We start from the raw sequence: 17,667 nt of genomic DNA, 5'->3' as shown, positions 1-17,667 counted from the left end.
AACAGTAAGGATCACACTGCACAGCACTTGTATAAATATACATAGTCTCTCTTTATTTTATAGTTTCTATTGCTTTTCTTTCTCTTACTTCTCTCTCTGACGTTTCTCCCACTCCTCAAACATAGTCCTTGGGTGCTGAGGACCTGGCAGCTGAGGTTTTTTTCATACATTTTTTAGGGGGTAGATCAGCTTTAATATTGCAGATAGATTGTGGCTTCTATCAATGTAATTGTCTGCATCATTTCCAATCCCCCATATATATATTTTTCTAAATATATTATTTTCCCCAAACCCTACCACCCCTTCCCTAATTGGAGTAAACTAATAGACAACTGAGTACTTAGTGGGGTAATTGTCCTCTTTACAGGGACAGTTGGCACAGAGGAACCCTCCTCCCGTGATCATGAGGTCCGCGGCCCACCAGCCAATGTAATGTGCGGTCCCCAGCTCCATCTTCTGAGAGCTGGTCAGCAAGGGGTTGTAGTCCCTGATGATGGTGTAGGCCGACCAGCAAACGGGGATGAGGCACAGGACGCCAGCAATGATGAAGACTACACCGAAGCCAATGCCTATTCTGGATTTGGCCCTCTCATCCTCCATGCAGTTGGTGCACTTGCCCCCGGCCACGGCGAGCAAGATGCCCAGCAGGCCCATCATGACAGAGATGATGATGGGAGCACGAGCGGCCTGAATGTTATGGGGTAGAGCCAGTATGGAGTCGAAGACCTTACACTGCATCTGACCTGTACTCTGGACCACACAGGTCATCCAGATGCCTTGCCAAATGGTTTGGGCTGTGATGACGTTCTCGCCGATGAAGGCTGTAACCTTCCATTGAGGCAGGGCACAGACCATGATTGCCCGATCCAGCCAATGATGCCCAGGGCTGCGCCCAGCATCTGAAACGCAGCATATACCATATTTTCTTCTTCTTTAAGTCCTGGAGGAGTCGATGAAGGAAATCCGCCGAAAATGAGTATTTTCTTAGAAATCAGTTGCTTGGTATGTCTTGTGCCGTCATGCTGTTTTTTGTCTTCTCTATTAAATGGTACAGGTGGAACATAAACTCAGTACAATTAGACCATTAGATTGAGATAGTTCCCAACCCCTTTCCTCTTAGTATGAACAGAGCCCTTTCATTTCTCAAATCAAAGGGATGTCTCTATATAGAGTTTTGGATGAGAGAGTTTTAACAAAATGTTATTCTACTTCGGCTACCTATTACCTGACATTCACTCTTCACCTTTGACCCCATGGCTGACCTTTGCAGCTCTAAGACTCCCAGCAGATCATGTTGACTTGAACAATGCCAGAATACACACACACCTTTATAACTCTAATGGTAGAGTTTAATCAGGATATCCACCTTTTTAATTATGTCAAATAGCAATATATCATCCTCCAGATCCCCTTGAATACATAGGCCTACAGTAACTTATTGTTTTCCTGCTTGAGTTTACAGTCCCTTGCATAGAATGTGTTACAAGACTGCAACAAGAGTTAATATGTAAGGTGCTCTTTGGTTTCCCAGGCTTGTGACATTGTCAAAAGAATGTAGACATGTTCCCTTTCTATGAGATAATCTCCTTTCCCTTACAGAAACAGTACAAATATTTTAACTAAAGTTACATTTAATCAGGGGTGTGTAGTGCTGCAGGAGAGCAAGGGAGCAGCGCTCCCTCACCTTTTTCAATTTCAGAATACATGGAGCTGGTCAAAATATTATTTCTGAAGCTGAATCAGTTACTGCAAGATCACATAATGATTAATTAGTATTTTACATAACAGAACCGAATATAATAGCATAGTAGGCCTATAATGTTACTGTTTGGTCTTCACCAAAAACACCTTCTCATTTGTAGCGAGATTTTAGGATGGTTAGCTGAAGCTGAATAGTCGCGTTTATTATTTTCTCAGTGAATTATCATTCACTATTGACAGTGATGATGGCCTATTTTGAAATGAGGTATGCCTAACTTGGTGTTTGAGGGTATTCAAAATGGAAAATTTTCTTGAGACAATATGTGCGTTGGCATAGGCAGACGTTGCATTTGGAGGATGCATTTTATGCATATTCTATAATAATATTCAATAGGCTACATCTGTCGGTACACACTTTGATTGAGAAATTATGACGTAATTTTAAAAAATTGGGGGCGCTTCCGTACAAAAAGAAATTGTACTACACCACTGCATTTCATTAAAACATTAAAATTGGACATAAATATTCAATCTGATAAAGACTACCGTATTGAGTCAGTGAATGATTGTCCTGTTACTCTACTCATTCTCAAGAGAGAAAAAGTTAACTCCCCTCCAGCGTTGTCTGTTAAAGTATCAATCAACCAACCAATCAATCAGTCAAATCTTTCTTTATGTCACCTGAGCAGTTGATAGATTCACAGCAGACAAGTCATTCAGTTCATCCACCATTTTGTAAAGAGGCAAGAGAAAAAAAAGAATACTTGAAAGCTGACCTTGTAAGGTGATGTCAGTCCTTGGGGGTTGGAGGGCTATAGCCTGTCTTTCTTCCGTTCGCCTGGAGGACGTGTCTGCTTTGATGGACAAGGGGTCTGGCTGGTTAGTTATGTGGACGGGTCTGTCTTCAACTAGCCACAAACAACACCAAGGTGATCGCAGTTGTCGGACTGTAAAGAGAAAAGGGGGGGGGGGGGGAGCGATACAGATTGTTTCCATATATGAAAGAGGCCACTGTTAGAGAGCTAAAATTACCTCTAGGAACAATGCCTCTATTTTACCCTGGCATGGAGCAACCCAAGGAGATTGAGTTCCACACTCTGGTACTACACATTGAAGAGGAGAGATTGTTTTGGAGCGTATCACCTTCTAACTGAGATTATACTCCCAGCTCTGGGGATCAGATAGTCCACAGAGGGTCCACTGTTTTAGGATCAGGCGTCCTACACCAGATCACGTAGTAAACATGTAATCAAACACTCAAACACCAGCAGTGCTGCTACCCTGGAAATACCAAACAACATAGACACCTAGAAAGCATAACTTTCTTGCAACATATCTGTTTTTCTTATTTTGGAAAAAATAAGCGACTATTTCAGACCTGGGATACCAGGTGAATACATTACAAGTGTCAGCAGGTAGAGAGGGCAGGCCTGGGCCTCACACCTGGGCCTCACACACTCTAACGGATGCTGGCTTTGGATTATAAAAGTACAACCGAGTTCTGCTAAACTGGTTGGGTCACTATGGCTGATCTTTTTTCCACTAATTGGTCTTTTGACCAATCACATCAGATCTTTTCACATCAGATCTTTTTCAGAGCTGATCTGATTGATCAAAAGACCAATTATTGGAAAAAATATCAGAATTCGGCAGCCTGTATAAACGAACCCTATGTGTAGTGCCCATAGAACTATAACTCCTGGGGTTGGAGAGTCAAACTGCGTTACTGTACCTTTTTGAATTAGTGATTCAGAGATCAAAGCTTTTAAAAATATAATACTAGGTGGTATGACACAACCACACATGTTATCATTCTTATAAGTGTGAATTAGCTTATATAGAGGCTGAAAAGTAGTATTTTCAGACATTGTAATTGTTGTGGGTGTGAACTAAAGGCTAGAAGGCATGTTGCACTCCCGTGATACTACTATGGGAGAATTTGTATTTGGTTTCAGTATAATGGTTAATGAAACTGGGATGTGTGGTTTTTTCCTACAAATAGGGATATCTATGTGTGTATCTGTGTAGGTGGTTGGGCAGGAGTCAGGGGGAGGTTGTTGTGTGTGATCTGTGATGTAATTATTCCGTGCCCAGGTGTCATGATGAAGAGGACGAAGTCACAGTTTCAGTGGGTTATCCAAGCATGCGACAAAGATCTCACGTTACCTAGCAACCATTAGAAGCACGGGACATTCAATGACTCATGTGGTTCTGGATTGACAGAGCATCACATGCATCATGACATGTAAACTAAATCAATGGGGTCATCAGGTGTAATAAGAGTTATTATAATACTGTCGTGATGTGACTTTAACATTAATCTGAAGACTGTTATTATCTAATTAACTAGCTATGTTTAATTGTTACCCAATTAAATTAATATTGTAACAATGAATTCATTAGGATCAGGGGCACCACGAAAGCGGTTCTTTAAAGAGTTACCATCTCCTGAATTAAACTCTAAAAGATCTTTACCTATCACGTCTATAAACAGTCAACTTATTAATCATAACCTCGTATCATATCATCATTCTGAACGTCATAACCTCCATGCATCTGCAAAAACCTGAGCCTTACTTATGATTCAGTACTACACAAATTGGTTTAATTATTTATTTACTAGCTAATTATATGGGAACACAGGATAAACATACACACTCTACACCGGTTATTGACTGGTGAAAACAGGTCCCTAGCGGAATGACAACAACATGGCTTGTTAAAGAAGAAAGGAAGAGGGAGAGAGACAGAGACACTTAACCTTGATACATTCAGAAACTACTCTAACCTACAGTAATTACATACTTTGCACACGAACCTCCGCCCGCTTTGAGTAAGAAATCATGAATGTATTTACGTGAAATGTCTTAGTTCGATGGGGATCTCTCGGTGAACTGGGCCGCCTTGGAAAGGGGTTGGGCCTTTTCACGGCACGCTTGTAAGGCTCTTCTTGTCCAAAATGGTTCACAATGTCCTTCTTCGTAGTTGTCCGGCCTCCAATGACTTGTCATGTAGTCCTGAATAGAACTACAGAATTGATTTTCCTTCCCGTCACTCTGGAAGTTGCTTCTTTGAAGATAGGCTAGCCAGCCATATCAATGGTTCCCCAGTGGGGTGATGAGAGTAGCGTAATACGATGGTTTGAGCAGAGTAGCAGATGGTCCTACTTAAATTCACTTTCGAAGAGACCTTACTTAGGACAGCTAATCAGCCGTACCAGTGATTGTCCGGGAGGTGAGTTTTCCTTCTCCACTTTGTGTAGCAATTCAGAGTTCCAACCATTTTAAACGTGTAGCTGCCGCTTTCACGTTTTCTGGTCTGTGTTAATTCGTAACCCATCCTTTTATACACTCTGCTCGAAAGGGGGCGGTTCCATCAGGCTGACACGTTCTACGTTAGGAATATTATTCCAGTATTCGCACAACCACAAGGATGGCCATGGGATATCCTGGTTGCGGATCATCGTTCCGGACCCGTCATCCAGGCTGGTGGATCTAGGCAGTAACTTAGGCAGACGTTAACAATGCACAACACTCATGCAATACATAATTAAATGTCTTCCCCAAATGAGCACTAATTGGTGGTTCTATGGGGAACTTGTTTGTGGCAGTATCACTTCCTAAGTGTCAAAGAAAATGAAAAACACATTTTAAAGAATAAAAACACAAACAAAAAGATATACAAAATATAGTTACCACACCTTAATTATCTAATTGGACTCTATTCTATATACGTCCACAGTCTTGGCTAAATGACTCCATCATGACATTTTGTCTAATGTCATATCTAAGGCGATCCTACTTAGGGGTGTGTTGCTTAGGGCACTATCCTAAGTTGATAACTACATGATAAAGCTATAGCTGTAAGGCACCAGCTTTGGACAGTCTACAGGGATGACCTATGGACCTCTGGGGAGAAACTGGTGACTAATGTAGCTGTAGAGTCAAAGGGGCATCAGGGTCTATTTACAACTTTACCAAGACTGGTATTTTGTTCGGACCCTTAAGTGATCCTAGTATAAATCCTCATTAAATGTTCTGTTGTGCATGCTTGCACAAGCGCACATGCCAAGGGCAAGAAAACCAAGTATCCTGGTGGTCTGCAACCTGGGCAGAGTGAGTCTGACGTTGTCAGATAATTTCCATGTCAATGACCATGTGTCATTAAGAATCGGTGCTGACCTCAAGCCATATGTCAAGGGGACCTGTAGTGGTTTTATTACAAGTCAATGTGTCTTACACCATTATAGTGGCGATAGGTATGAAGGAGTCTATTTCATAGCTATGTTATCCACGGAGGAGCTAACCTCACGACGGAAGTACTCTATAAGCACTGAACCAGTCGTACGCGGTGTGATCATGGTTCATGACTTGTAATAACTTTCCTCCTGAATGGAGGGTTCTATTTATTAGCGGCATGTGTGTTAACCATCAAAATAGTGTTTTGGAGATTCCCTTCCAAGTGTTGCTATCTGAGTGACTACTACCTCCTCTGTCGCTGTTATCAAGGGCAATTCGACTTGTTAGGTCTCTAACCTTCTTACTGACTGTGGCTGACTGTTTCTGAAATTGGTACTGGTAACCAAGGGGACCAGCTACTCTACCAATTGATTACGTAATGTTATACTACCGGAACACATGATTAGAGTATTTTACTAATTACATTGTAGTTGAGACAACGAATGGCAAGGAATCATTATTGTTACCATTTATTTTTTGGGAGATGTAATGTCCACTGGACTTCTTTTACGACCAGTGTGCGTCACCTCAGTGATATCTCAAGATGTATTCTTAGGTTATCCCCGTCAAGGGGCTTGTCCGCCCCATCTGTTCTCGTGGGGAAGTTTACTACTTGATTTATTTCCTGAACGGCGGCCTCGTACAGTGTTGCACGTAGCCTCGACCACCCCAATGGCCTCGACGAGGCTCATCATGGGTCTGGGATAGTATTCCCCCCCTTTGTGTCTTGGGGCCCCCCCACCAGCGGTTGGTGTTGGTGTCCGAGGCACAAACGAAAAGATTGTGCCCTTTGTACGAGTTGTCAGCATCCGCATTGTTAGTAGATTGGCTGTAACCTTTCAACCAAATGTCCTGGTGTTTGTGCTTCAAAAAGCTTAGTGGCTTTCGTGGCCTGCCATTCACCACTGCGTCTGCGTGTGGCAACCGTTCCCGTACCTGCGAACTGAGACGAGGATATCTTTCACCGATATCGCACAGTGTTTCACCTGTTGGAGTCAACGGGTCAGTGGCAGGACTGACGCCATTAGTTACATTGTAAGGGGTTTCAGTCCCCCTCAAAGTGGAAAATGTATCATCGGAAACAGAGTCCACTCTGAACGTTGATGCTTTGTTTCCTGAGACGGCCGCGGTGTTTGCGGAAGTGTCTGAAGGACAAGAGAAATTCATCTTAGCTACAGTATCACATGACTCCAAGGAGGAGGGAAGTTGCTCACTCACAGAGACTGCTTGCTCGAAATCATGAAAAGAATGGTTGATCAGGTTTGCAGATTTTCCAGACCATGTTGCCAGTGTGACATCCTCAACCCTTGTGCCATTGAGGAACACGCCGCCTATCAGTGTAGTGCGGTATGTATTGGAGTCTATTGTCAAAGCCTGTGGGCTTGTTTCTGGATCGAGCTGGCACTGGATTGGGTTCCGAGTAAGAGCAGGGGTAATTTGATTGTTTACGTCCTCGCTAATGATGCTAATTTCGGTGGACCCATTCTCCGGCAATTCCACGTCTAGTCGTAGTGACTTATCTTTTTCCTCTTTGTCAAATTTCTTAGCAGAACTTCTAGAGAGAATTGGTTTATATTTTTAGCCTCATTGAACCCTTTGTTACCCTTGTTACCATTGTGTGGGTTGGGTGCAGGAACGTAGCGGCCAGGTCAATCGTTGCGGTACCTTTTTTACCGCGGTGGTTATTGGGGTCGTGGTTTCGTGGTAGACACCGTTTTTGTGCTTCATCTCCTACCGCTCCTATCCCTGATGCCGCACCCTCTAACTGGAGAGAGTGCTCCAGCTCAATATTGAAAACAGAGATGTAAGGGCTCTTAGCGCGGCTCACTTTTGATGCCTCAAAAGCTGTGCTCGCAAGCTCTCTGAGTTCTGAGATTGGCAAACCAACGTTGGCTGTAGGGCCCAAGTAGTTAATGAAGTTGGGATACATGTTCAACAGAAACCTTTGTTTGAATGATAATAGCTCTTTCATTCCTGTTTCAGTGAGTAGGCCAAAGTAAGCAGAACAAAGCCTATGATAGTATGCTTGTGGGTGTTCATTCTGAGCTTGTTTGACAGTGTTAGCCAGCGAGCTGTTGTGTTTGCGAGTCGCAAAACCAATGAATTCTATTTTCAAAGCCGTGGCAAGTTTAGCGTAGTCGTTTTGCACGTGTTGCTGTTGTAGACGGATGAACCTTGTCACATGTCTATTCAATGTTTGCTTCAACAGGTAAAGCCTGTCAGTATCCGTAGCATTCGGGTAGCCATCCAAGGCGTCCTTTATGACTGCTAAGAACGTTTCAGTGTCGTTTTGCTTCCCTAGAAGGTGCAGAAGTTTTGGACGATTTTGTCAAGACGTTCCACGCCAAGTGCACGGGGAGGGTTTACTTAATCCTGTGGGGAATTATGGGCCAAAAGGCCAAGAGGAGAAGCCAAGCTTTGGCTTTGTTGGCGAGGAGGTGCCGTATTACTCTGTGCCGAATGGCCAAGAGGAAAAGACTGAGGGACCCCTGAGAGAGGTAAAGTCTGAAACCTTCTGTCGTCTCCACTCCTTTGTGTACTGAGCTCTGGTTGCGAGCTTGGTTGCTTGGTTGGGTAGTCACGCTGATTTTCCTTCCCGTCACTCTGGAAGTTGCTTCTTTGAAAATAGGCTAGCCAGCCGTATAGATGGTTCCCCAGTTGGGTGATGAGAGTAGCGTAATACGATGGTTTGAGCATAGTAGCAGATGGTCCTACTTAAATTCAGTTTCGAAGATACCTTACTTAGGACAGCTAATCAGCCATACCAGTGATTGTCCGGGAGGTGAGTTTTCCTTCTCCACCTCATGTTGCAATTCAGAGTTCCAACCATTTTAAACGTGTAGCTGCCGCTTTCACATTTTCTGGTCTGATATGTTAATTCGTAACCCATCCTTTTATACACTCTGCTCGAAAGGGGGCAGTTCCATCAGGCTGACACGCTCTCTGGCCTCACTTTGGCGGTGACTAGTAACTGTGCCAAGTTATGAAAAACAATTATCTCATATAAGTTCTCAAATCACATCCCTCTCTTAATAAAAACACTTTAATCATTTTTCATATTATATGCCCAAGATATAGATTGGACGCTTCGTACATGTAGTGGGTATACTTTCTAAGTTACAGAATGACCTTAGTGCCCAACAGATCACCTCTGACCATTCCCCACGTTTTACATTAGGAATATTATTCCAGTATTCGCTTTTGAACATGTTACAGTTTCAGCGGGAAAAAGTCTGTTGAACAAAGACATTCCTTTGGGGGATCTTGAAAGGGAGAGCCTGGCCTTCTTTGTTGATTTACAACAGGGTGTGAGCTGTTAACCCCCCTCTACGGGTGAGAGGGAGTCTGATTGAAGTTACTCATTGCAAACCTGATCTCACCTATTTGGATTCTCGTGGACAGTCATGACAATACTTTATTTCTTATCATGAGAATCTTTATCATTTTCAGAAGATTTAGGTGACTATCCTCAAGACACAGTCGACTCACAAGTTCCTTTAAACTCACATGTTGAATGTATCCCACTGTAATTTCATATTTTTTAATGAAGGGATGAATTTAGAGGCACTTATCACTTTATTTTTATTTCTTATTGTCCGATCATATTTTCTCAGGGGATAATGCTGAGAGATGTGCCATAGTGTGTTGTGGCATCAACAGTTACAGTCTGGATTGCACAATAGGTAGAAAGTGACAGGAAGTGACGGGGAGAGAGAGCGATTCTGCCTCCAGGGATTTTCTGTTATATATTTGCTGGAACCTAACCTTAACTGTGAATGTACTGCAGTAAAGGAATGTCAGAGGAAAACGTTTCTCCAAAAGTTCTCTCTCTGTTTACTTTTGGTTACTGATAGTTTTTCCTCTATATTGTTTCATTATTTCAGATACTAGAAGAAAAATTGTCATCAAAAAAGGTTTAAAATTGAAGAATTTAGAGAAGGTAGAGAAAGTATCAACAAGGTATTCTCTTTCTTTCTTTCTTTCTTTCTTTCTTTCTTTCTTTCTTTCTTTCTTTCTTTCTTTCTTTCTTTCTTTCTTTCTTTCTTTCTTTCTTTCTTTCTTTCTTTCTTTCTTTCTTTCTTTCTTTCTCTCTCTCTCTCTGTCTCTCTCTGTCTATCTTTCCCTCCATACACTCTTAGAAAAAAAGGTGCTATCTAGGACCTGAAACATTTTTTCGGCTGTCCCCATAGGAAAACCCTTTGAAGAACCCTTTTTGGTTCCAGGTAGAACCATTTTTGTTCTAGCTAGAACCTTTTTGGGTTCCATATAAAACCCTTTCCACAGAGGGTTCTACATGGAACCCAAAATAGTTCTACCTGGAACCAAAAAGGGTTCTCCTATGGGGACAGCCGAAGAACCCTTTTGGAACCCTTTTTTTCTAAGAGTGTACCTTCCCCTATCCCTCCCTCCCCCTCTGAGTTACCTGTTCCCAGAAGGCGAATCTCTACTTGTTAGTTATTAATGGAAGGCAGGCAGCTGCCTGGTGTGTATAGTGTAGTGTATATATACATGTGCAGGAGGTAGTGACGAGCTAGCCAGGAACCTGTAACCCTGGAAACTGGTCTAACCTGCTCCCGTTCCCACGGCAGGTTCCATTTCCAGGGAGAACTCTTACCAAATACCTGCTTCAAACCTGATGACTCCCTAAGTTATACCAATAGTAAACATTTAATTTCCACAGAAATAAATGTGTTGGTCAGTCGCACCTAAATTGTCCGAAAATAACTTGCATCCTAGAGTACAGTCCTTCAGAGTCAACAGTTACCCTTCTTCACCACATGGTGTCTCCTGGAGTTGCAGTCTGTTAGACTCAAACTCAGAATGATGTACTAAGCTACCAATCAGCTCCTCTGTTGTGATTCAAACCTTATCCTGGAGGTATTCTGTCTGTGGGTAGCCTTCTCTAGGTGTCCCTGGACAAGTGTGTTTGTATAGTAAAATGAGTCTAGGATTATAGCCACTCCCTAGAACTATCATAGACTGGTACAAGGCTGCTGCCAACTGTTAGGCAAATGAGTCTTTCGCAACAACGAAACCATGCCTGTCTAATTCACAAAGCTGCTCGCACATAACAGGAGCCAACATATGCAACAGAATTATGTTGAACTTAATCGTAGCTTCAGTTTTCATGATAAGGCTTGTGTTATTGATGGTGCTTGTCCTCACACAGCTCTGAAGTCATTAATTTTGTCTAGATAAAGAAATTGACATCTTCAGTAAACATTTGGGTATTTTTACTCCTCAGTTCCCCTTCGTATTAGGAAGTAACCACTTAGATCTTTGAATGTTTAGTTGACACTTTTTAGGTATTTATGTAGTTTGCATTTAACATCACATTTAATGAGATTTATACAACTTGCTGGAGGCAAAACAGCAATAGGGTCAACCTGAGATCAGGTGTAAACCAGATCCTCTTTGGACTATTTCCCCAGACAGACAGACAGCTATTCAGTAAAACACTCACAGGATGATAATGTTCAGTACAGCTTAACCGTACCTGTACTTCACATGTCTCCCTCTGGCTGCACAAACATTATACACACCCATAAACAACTCTGGCTGCAAACTCCCTATTCTGATCTGAAAAGGGCATTCTGTATCTCACAGAAACCAGAGATTTTGTAAGGTATTTGGTAATTCAGGGACTTTCAGTGATGATTCAGTGATGATTATTTTCTAGCCTTCCAACAACCTGTAGTGGAGATCAGCCAAGTGAGATGGTATGTGTTGTTAGGTGTTGATTTCACTATCAGGTGGAGGTATGAGATAGCAGTGACCCCTGTTTTGACCTATGACCCCAGTGATGACCCCTGTTAGTGAGACAAGTGCCTATAATGGGCTATAAATCACATAGAGCTGCCCAGCCAACCCTAACAACCCTACCAGGACAGGACAGTTGTTTGTCTGATAACTGAAGTGTACAGAGCCACCCTTTATCATTTTATTTACATCCAGAGAACATCCATTACAACTTGAGTGAGCACGCTAACAAAAAAGGGAAAACAGTGATAGGGCTAGAGTTTTTCCTGTTCAGGTCATGTGTTTTTTGGTTTAAGACAAACTTTATTGAACAATACAAGCAGAGTAAGACACGTTCAGTGCCAGGCCTGTTCTGAGCAGAGCGGTTTCTCCCAAGAGGTATAATGTACGTATCTGTCTAACTGACTGAACAAAGCCTATCATTGTCTGTCATGACCTCGTATGCAGAGACAGTGATTCAGCGTTTTCGCCCGCAAGGTTATTGGAACTACCTGATTTAGCTGTGAAGCGAAAATATCAATGTTACCCTCAAATGTTTGGTGTTATTTGAACGTAAACTGACTCCACCTTACAAACTTCTTATCAGTATAAAGAAAGGTAGAATATGTTTATCCCACTCTCCTTCTCTTTCCCCCTCTCTCCCTAACTGACTAAAGTCTTATCCAGGGCATTCTGAGCCAAGGAGATCTGATATCATCTTTAGAGGGCTGTGTTCTGAGACACAGAGTGCCTTCTATCCAGACCAAAGCTGAGAGACCCAGGGATAGGGAGTGACTGCTGCAGCCCAACCCCAGCCCAGAGGACACAAGGACAGAGAGAAACAACAGCCCAGCGCCAGTGGACAAGGCGAGACTACGGCAGCCCAGCACCAAGGACAGACCACAGCCCAAGATCACATCACCAAGGACAGAGAGAGACGACAGCCACAGAACAGGACCAGAGCACCCAGGGACAGGGAGAGACTAGTTCCAGAGATGGCCTCGGCCGGCCTGGAGATCCTGGGTATGATCCTTTGTGTGTCAGGCTGGCTAGGGGTCATGGTGGCCTGTGGCCTGCCAATGTGGAGAGTAGCTGCCTACATTGGCCAGAACATTGTCATCTCTCAAGTGATCTGGGAGGGTCTGTGGATGAACTGTTCTGTCCAGAGCACGGGCCAGATGCACTGCAAGGTCCACGACTCCATGCTTGGACTCCCTGTGGACCTACAGGCGGCCCGAGCCCTGGTCATTGTCTCTATGGTGCTGTGCATCATGGGCATCGGCCTGTCTGTAGCCGGGGCCAAGTGCACCAACTGCAGCTCAGACACGGGAAGCAAGCCCCGCATGGTGCTGGGGGCCGGGGTGACCTTCATCGTGGCGGGGCTGTTGCTGCTGACGGCCGTATCGTGGACGGCTAACAGCATCGTCTTGGACTTCTACGACCCGATGCTGGAGGAGACGGGAAAGAGGGAGTTTGGGAACTCACTGTATTTTGGATGGGCTGCCTCCTGTCTGCTTCTCCTAGGGGGAGCTCTGCTCTGCTGCTCCTGCCCTCCGAAAGCACCCCAGGGTGGGAGCGGGACTGGGTCTGGACCCCACAGGGTGGTGAACTACTCTGCGGTCAAATCCCCCATGTCTGTCAATGGATATATGAGGAGGGACTATGTGTGAGAGAGAGAGTGTTCAATGGCTTTAGTATAGAGACAGCCTCTTGAGACTGATGGGACTGATGGAATAACTAATGTTAGCGAGGCCCCTTTCCTGACTGCACGCTATATGGGTAGCACAGAATAAATGCAGCCATGTGGGATATTTGATTCAGATATAAAGTATGAACGATTGCCGATTAATGCTAGATTGTGTGTTACATATATGATTTCTGTAGAGTTGGAGACATGCATTTATAGACGAGTCAAGTAAATGTAGATGGTAGGATTAGAGACATTTCTTATTAATGTTTTACCTGTTCTAAAATAGTTTTTGTACTAAATTTCACATGAAAGTTACTCAATGATGACGATTTAGATCATGAAAATGTTAATGTTGTTAAAAAAAATTAAAATAACTTTTCCATTTAACCCTAAGTAAGTTACGCCCACTACGAATCTTCTAGTACATGACTGAAAATAATGATACAAAAATGAAGATAAGTTCACTATTTCCCGTGGTAATTACAGCATTTTGCATTATCAGACAGCAGTATGATATCATCATGTGAGTACATCATGTACTGTGCTAACTAATGTTTGTATACAATAGCATACATCATACTGATAAGCAACTCCTTTTTCTTTGTTAAATTGGCATACAGCAGGGACATTCCCGTCTGAAAGTAAGGTCTTATCGTAGATGATATCACCACAGGAATGTTATGTGTGTGAGGAGGGGTAACCTTGCCTATGCTTGAGGATGAAACTGGCTTACTAAGGTCAGGCTACCAACGGAACACAGACAGGACATCCCATCGAAGACACAGGATCTAAAGAAATAGACCAAAATATAGGGCAGGAATGCCTGCAGGTCCATATCACCTGAAATCTAGACAACTCAGCCCCTCTACCGCGCACAAATACGGTTTTTGATTTCAATACAAATGTGAGCAACAACAATGTCTTTTTTTATTCTGAAGGTTGCCTTCTGCTACCTTCCATTGTGCCCCCTGTTCCATTTGGGAGAGTGAAACTGAGCCCGAAAAAATGCAGCCATTTTGATAGGGAGGGGAAGTAGGTAACCCACACTATAATCATAAGGTGAACTTGCTTCTTTCACAATGCTCCCATTGATGAAAAATCAGACAATGGCTTTATTTACATTCTAGTCTAAGAATAAGATAAGGAGAAAATACTTTTAAGACAGTCTTATAGCATAGACTTAAAGTACTGCCTAGGGAAGTTTGAGCATCGTACAAACAAGCATAGCCTCCAATAGCCTTATTGTGTTACTCAATCTGTTCACCTGGGGAGTATGAGTACCCATCTATAACCGTGCAGAGTCCAGTGTCTGTGTGTGGAACTTCCTGTGCTGCAGACAGTTGAGACAGTTCAAATGAGGGTGAAACCCTTTGGTGCAGAGTGACCTTGTGGACAAGGACACTGTCTGATAACACTGACCCACTCATCACATCAATTCCCCATCCACAATGACCACTATCCAACTCACTCACTGGGGATGTTTGTCCACTGGACTGATCAGACAAACCATCTATCTCTATTCCTAAATTTGACAGCCAAATAGAAGCCTGTCTAAGTCTGATCTCTAAATCTGTCTGCCAAACAAAGACAAAAGATAACGGATTTTCACTTTTTGTCATAAATCTTCAATGGCAGTCAGAAACAAGATAGAATTTATTATGAAATTCAGGCTTGTCTGTTTCCTGAATCATGGCAGTGGGAAACAATGAGCAAATGCAGCTTTGCATTCATTCATTGTGCAACATCATCTCCAAAATAATGTTATCTGGTACCAGAGAGAGCAATCACTGGCTCCTGACCCAGGTCATGTCATTTTGAAAGAAACTGATCCAAGAAAGAGCCCTACTGCTGGGGTTGGAAACCAGATGAAACGATATTCAGCAGCCTTTTCTATAGGTCGATGGAAGTTCGTTGAAAATATATATTTATTATTAAAAACAACACAACTCAGCCTTCATCAGGGTATATGGGTTGGAAACTAGCCAATAGTGCTTGTATACAGTAGGATACCACAGATGTTCCTAGGCAGCTCTCTCTCAGGGTTAGCAGTAAGACACAGAGGTAAACACTCCATAGAGAGCTAAATATTTATCTTGACCTGAACATAATTGTACAATGGTAGGCATCTGTTGAACGAACACGAGTTTATGTTATTCCCAATTCCTCCACTTGTAATTATTACCTCGTCCATTCTTAACCTGTTCGTTATCCTTTAACTATTTTGCTTTGGCCATTTTTTGACCTTCCCCCTCAGCCCAAACAGTGGGGGATCAACCATGTTCCAACCGTTCAATCATTAATCTGTGCAGCCAAGCCGTTCACCTGCCAAAGATTTTACTGGGGGTCGTTGAGAAGAAAGAAAAGAAAAAACATTTGAAAACCACCTTAGCCAATCCCCATGAGACTCTACCTTCTGTTGGTGGAGTGCTATAAAGATAGCTCTGAGTATACAGGTGGTGAGAATTCCAGAGCAGAACCCAGACAGTGAAACCCTTATGTGCGTGAGGTTGAGACAGTGAAGAGAGTGCTTACAGAGGAAGGTAAAACAACAAAATGGCTGTATTGGGACTAGAGATCCTGGGGATGATCCTGGCTGTCCTGGGTTGGATATTGAGCATCGTGTCCTGCGCCATGCCCATGTGGAGGGTGTCCGCTTTCATCGGGGTCAACATCATCACGGCTCAGACCATCTGGGAGGGCATCTGGATGAGCTGTGTGGTCCAAAGCACGGGCCAGATGCAGTGTAAGGTATATGACTCCATGCTGGCCCTCAGCTCTGACCTGCAGGCAGCCCGAGCCCTCACAGTCATCTCTATAGTTGTGGGCATCATGGGGGTGTTGGTGGCCGTGGTGGGGGCTAAGTGTACCAACTGTGTGGAGGACGAGACGGCCAAGGCCCAGGTGATGATCGCAGCGGGGGTGGCCTTCATCGTAGCATCCCTGACCCAGCTGATCCCTGTGTCCTGGTCAGCCAACAGCATCATCATGGAGTTCTATAGTCCCATCACTCCCGAGGCTCAGAAGAGGGAGATTGGAGGGGCTCTCTACCTGGGCTGGGCTGCAGCGGCTTTTCTCCTCATTGGGGGGTGCATCCTGTGCTGTAGTTGCCCCCCACAGCCTGAGAAGAGGTATGCAGGGCCGCCCTCGCGGATGGTGTACTCCCTGACCAGGTCTGTGGCCCCCAGCGGCTATGACAAAAGAGACTATGTTTGAACTGACCTGGGTATCTGGCAGCAGCTGCTTTCTGCTTTCTGCTCAGTGGATGAAGGACATTTGATACCAACCTTGAATTTCAGAATAGATCAAATGGTGGTGATTTCTACCAAAACTATTTTGTTATATGTTTTGACATTAAGAAAATACTGCTTTTTACTGGATCATTTTTGATGGTGCTCTGTTGAAGGGGAACAACACCAAACTGGACTTGATGTACTTTTATTTCATACTGTATGCCTATTTAAAACATACAAAGGTGTTGTAAATATTGTATTGTAATCTTAATATTTGAAAGGAGTTTAATTGAAACCATCTGCATTGTTACATTTTATATTCTATAGACTGAATGAATAAAAGCTTATGTTGTGCATATGTTGGATAACAATGTGCCAAACTCTGACAGTTTAACAGCTTTTGTTAAGTGTGAAAATACAAACTATTTTGATGTTTGATGTGTGTCAATTTCACAATAAAAACTGTTTCATAATACTTTCACTTCATATTTTTATACGATGACAGAAAAATAAAACTGGTTGCTATATGTTACTTTATACAGTACATTTCATTAACATTATTTAGTGCTTTGCTACATGGGAAGTGCCACTAAGTCCTGTGCTACTAGCTATACAGTTTATAAGAAAAGTATGTTTGAATCTGCTGCCAAACAAAGAGGTAGGCTAACTCTCAACTTATATCAGAGAACTGCCTCTGTGTCATTCATTCTGCCCAGATCAGGAAATAACAGGCTTTTTCCTTCACTGATCCTTGGGTATCCATGGTAATGATGTGTTGAGTTGGATTCTCTTTCATAGCTGCTAGCTAACTGGCTGACTCCCATATCTGTTGGGCTTGGATAACAAGAAGCCTTGCTTTGTCAGCCCTCCACTTTCAGCCATTCCAAAATGGCCCCCAAAACAATGGGTCCGTTTCATAGCAAGATGGCGATCGGAGTGAGTTATCAACACTGGGTCATGAAATGTTGGGGGAAAGTCTATTATCCCAGTTTCTGGGGCATAACTAGGGGAGACCCTCCCGGTTGTAAGGAATTCAAGGGCACTGGAGTCAGTGACAGACAGACATGAC

The 17,667-nt window shown here is 43.2% G+C and overlaps 2 protein-coding genes and 1 pseudogene across 3 annotated transcripts; 2 read left to right on the top strand and 1 right to left on the bottom strand.

The window, feature by feature from the left end:
- Nucleotides 1–321: 321 nt before the first annotated feature.
- Nucleotides 322–920, bottom strand: LOC311101934 (claudin-4-like; annotated as a pseudogene). The gene has a single exon. The product of its transcript is annotated as a claudin-4-like (transcript).
- Nucleotides 921–12,673: 11,753 nt separating this feature from the next.
- LOC311102091 (claudin-4-like) lies at nt 12,674–13,348 on the top strand (the record flags this gene model as incomplete). The annotated part of the gene is made up of 1 exon (XM_084143316.1): nt 12,674–13,348. One exon carries the CDS (start codon nt 12,674–12,676, stop codon nt 13,346–13,348), a length of 675 nt encoding a protein of 224 aa, XP_083999442.1.
- Nucleotides 13,349–15,815: 2,467 nt separating this feature from the next.
- Nucleotides 15,816–17,006, top strand: LOC311102092 (claudin-3-like). The gene has a single exon (XM_084143317.1). The coding sequence runs from the start codon at nt 15,922–15,924 to the stop codon at nt 16,579–16,581; it is 660 nt and encodes a 219-aa protein (XP_083999443.1). The 5' UTR covers nt 15,816–15,921; the 3' UTR covers nt 16,582–17,006.
- Nucleotides 17,007–17,667: the final 661 nt, after the last annotated feature.

The sequence above is a fragment of the Coregonus lavaretus genome (assembly GCF_964263955.1).
Source record: "Coregonus lavaretus genome assembly, chromosome: 26".
In the NCBI taxonomy this organism is placed as follows: domain Eukaryota; kingdom Metazoa; phylum Chordata; class Actinopteri; order Salmoniformes; family Salmonidae; genus Coregonus; species Coregonus lavaretus.
This window is presented reverse-complemented; position numbering and strand designations above follow the sequence as displayed.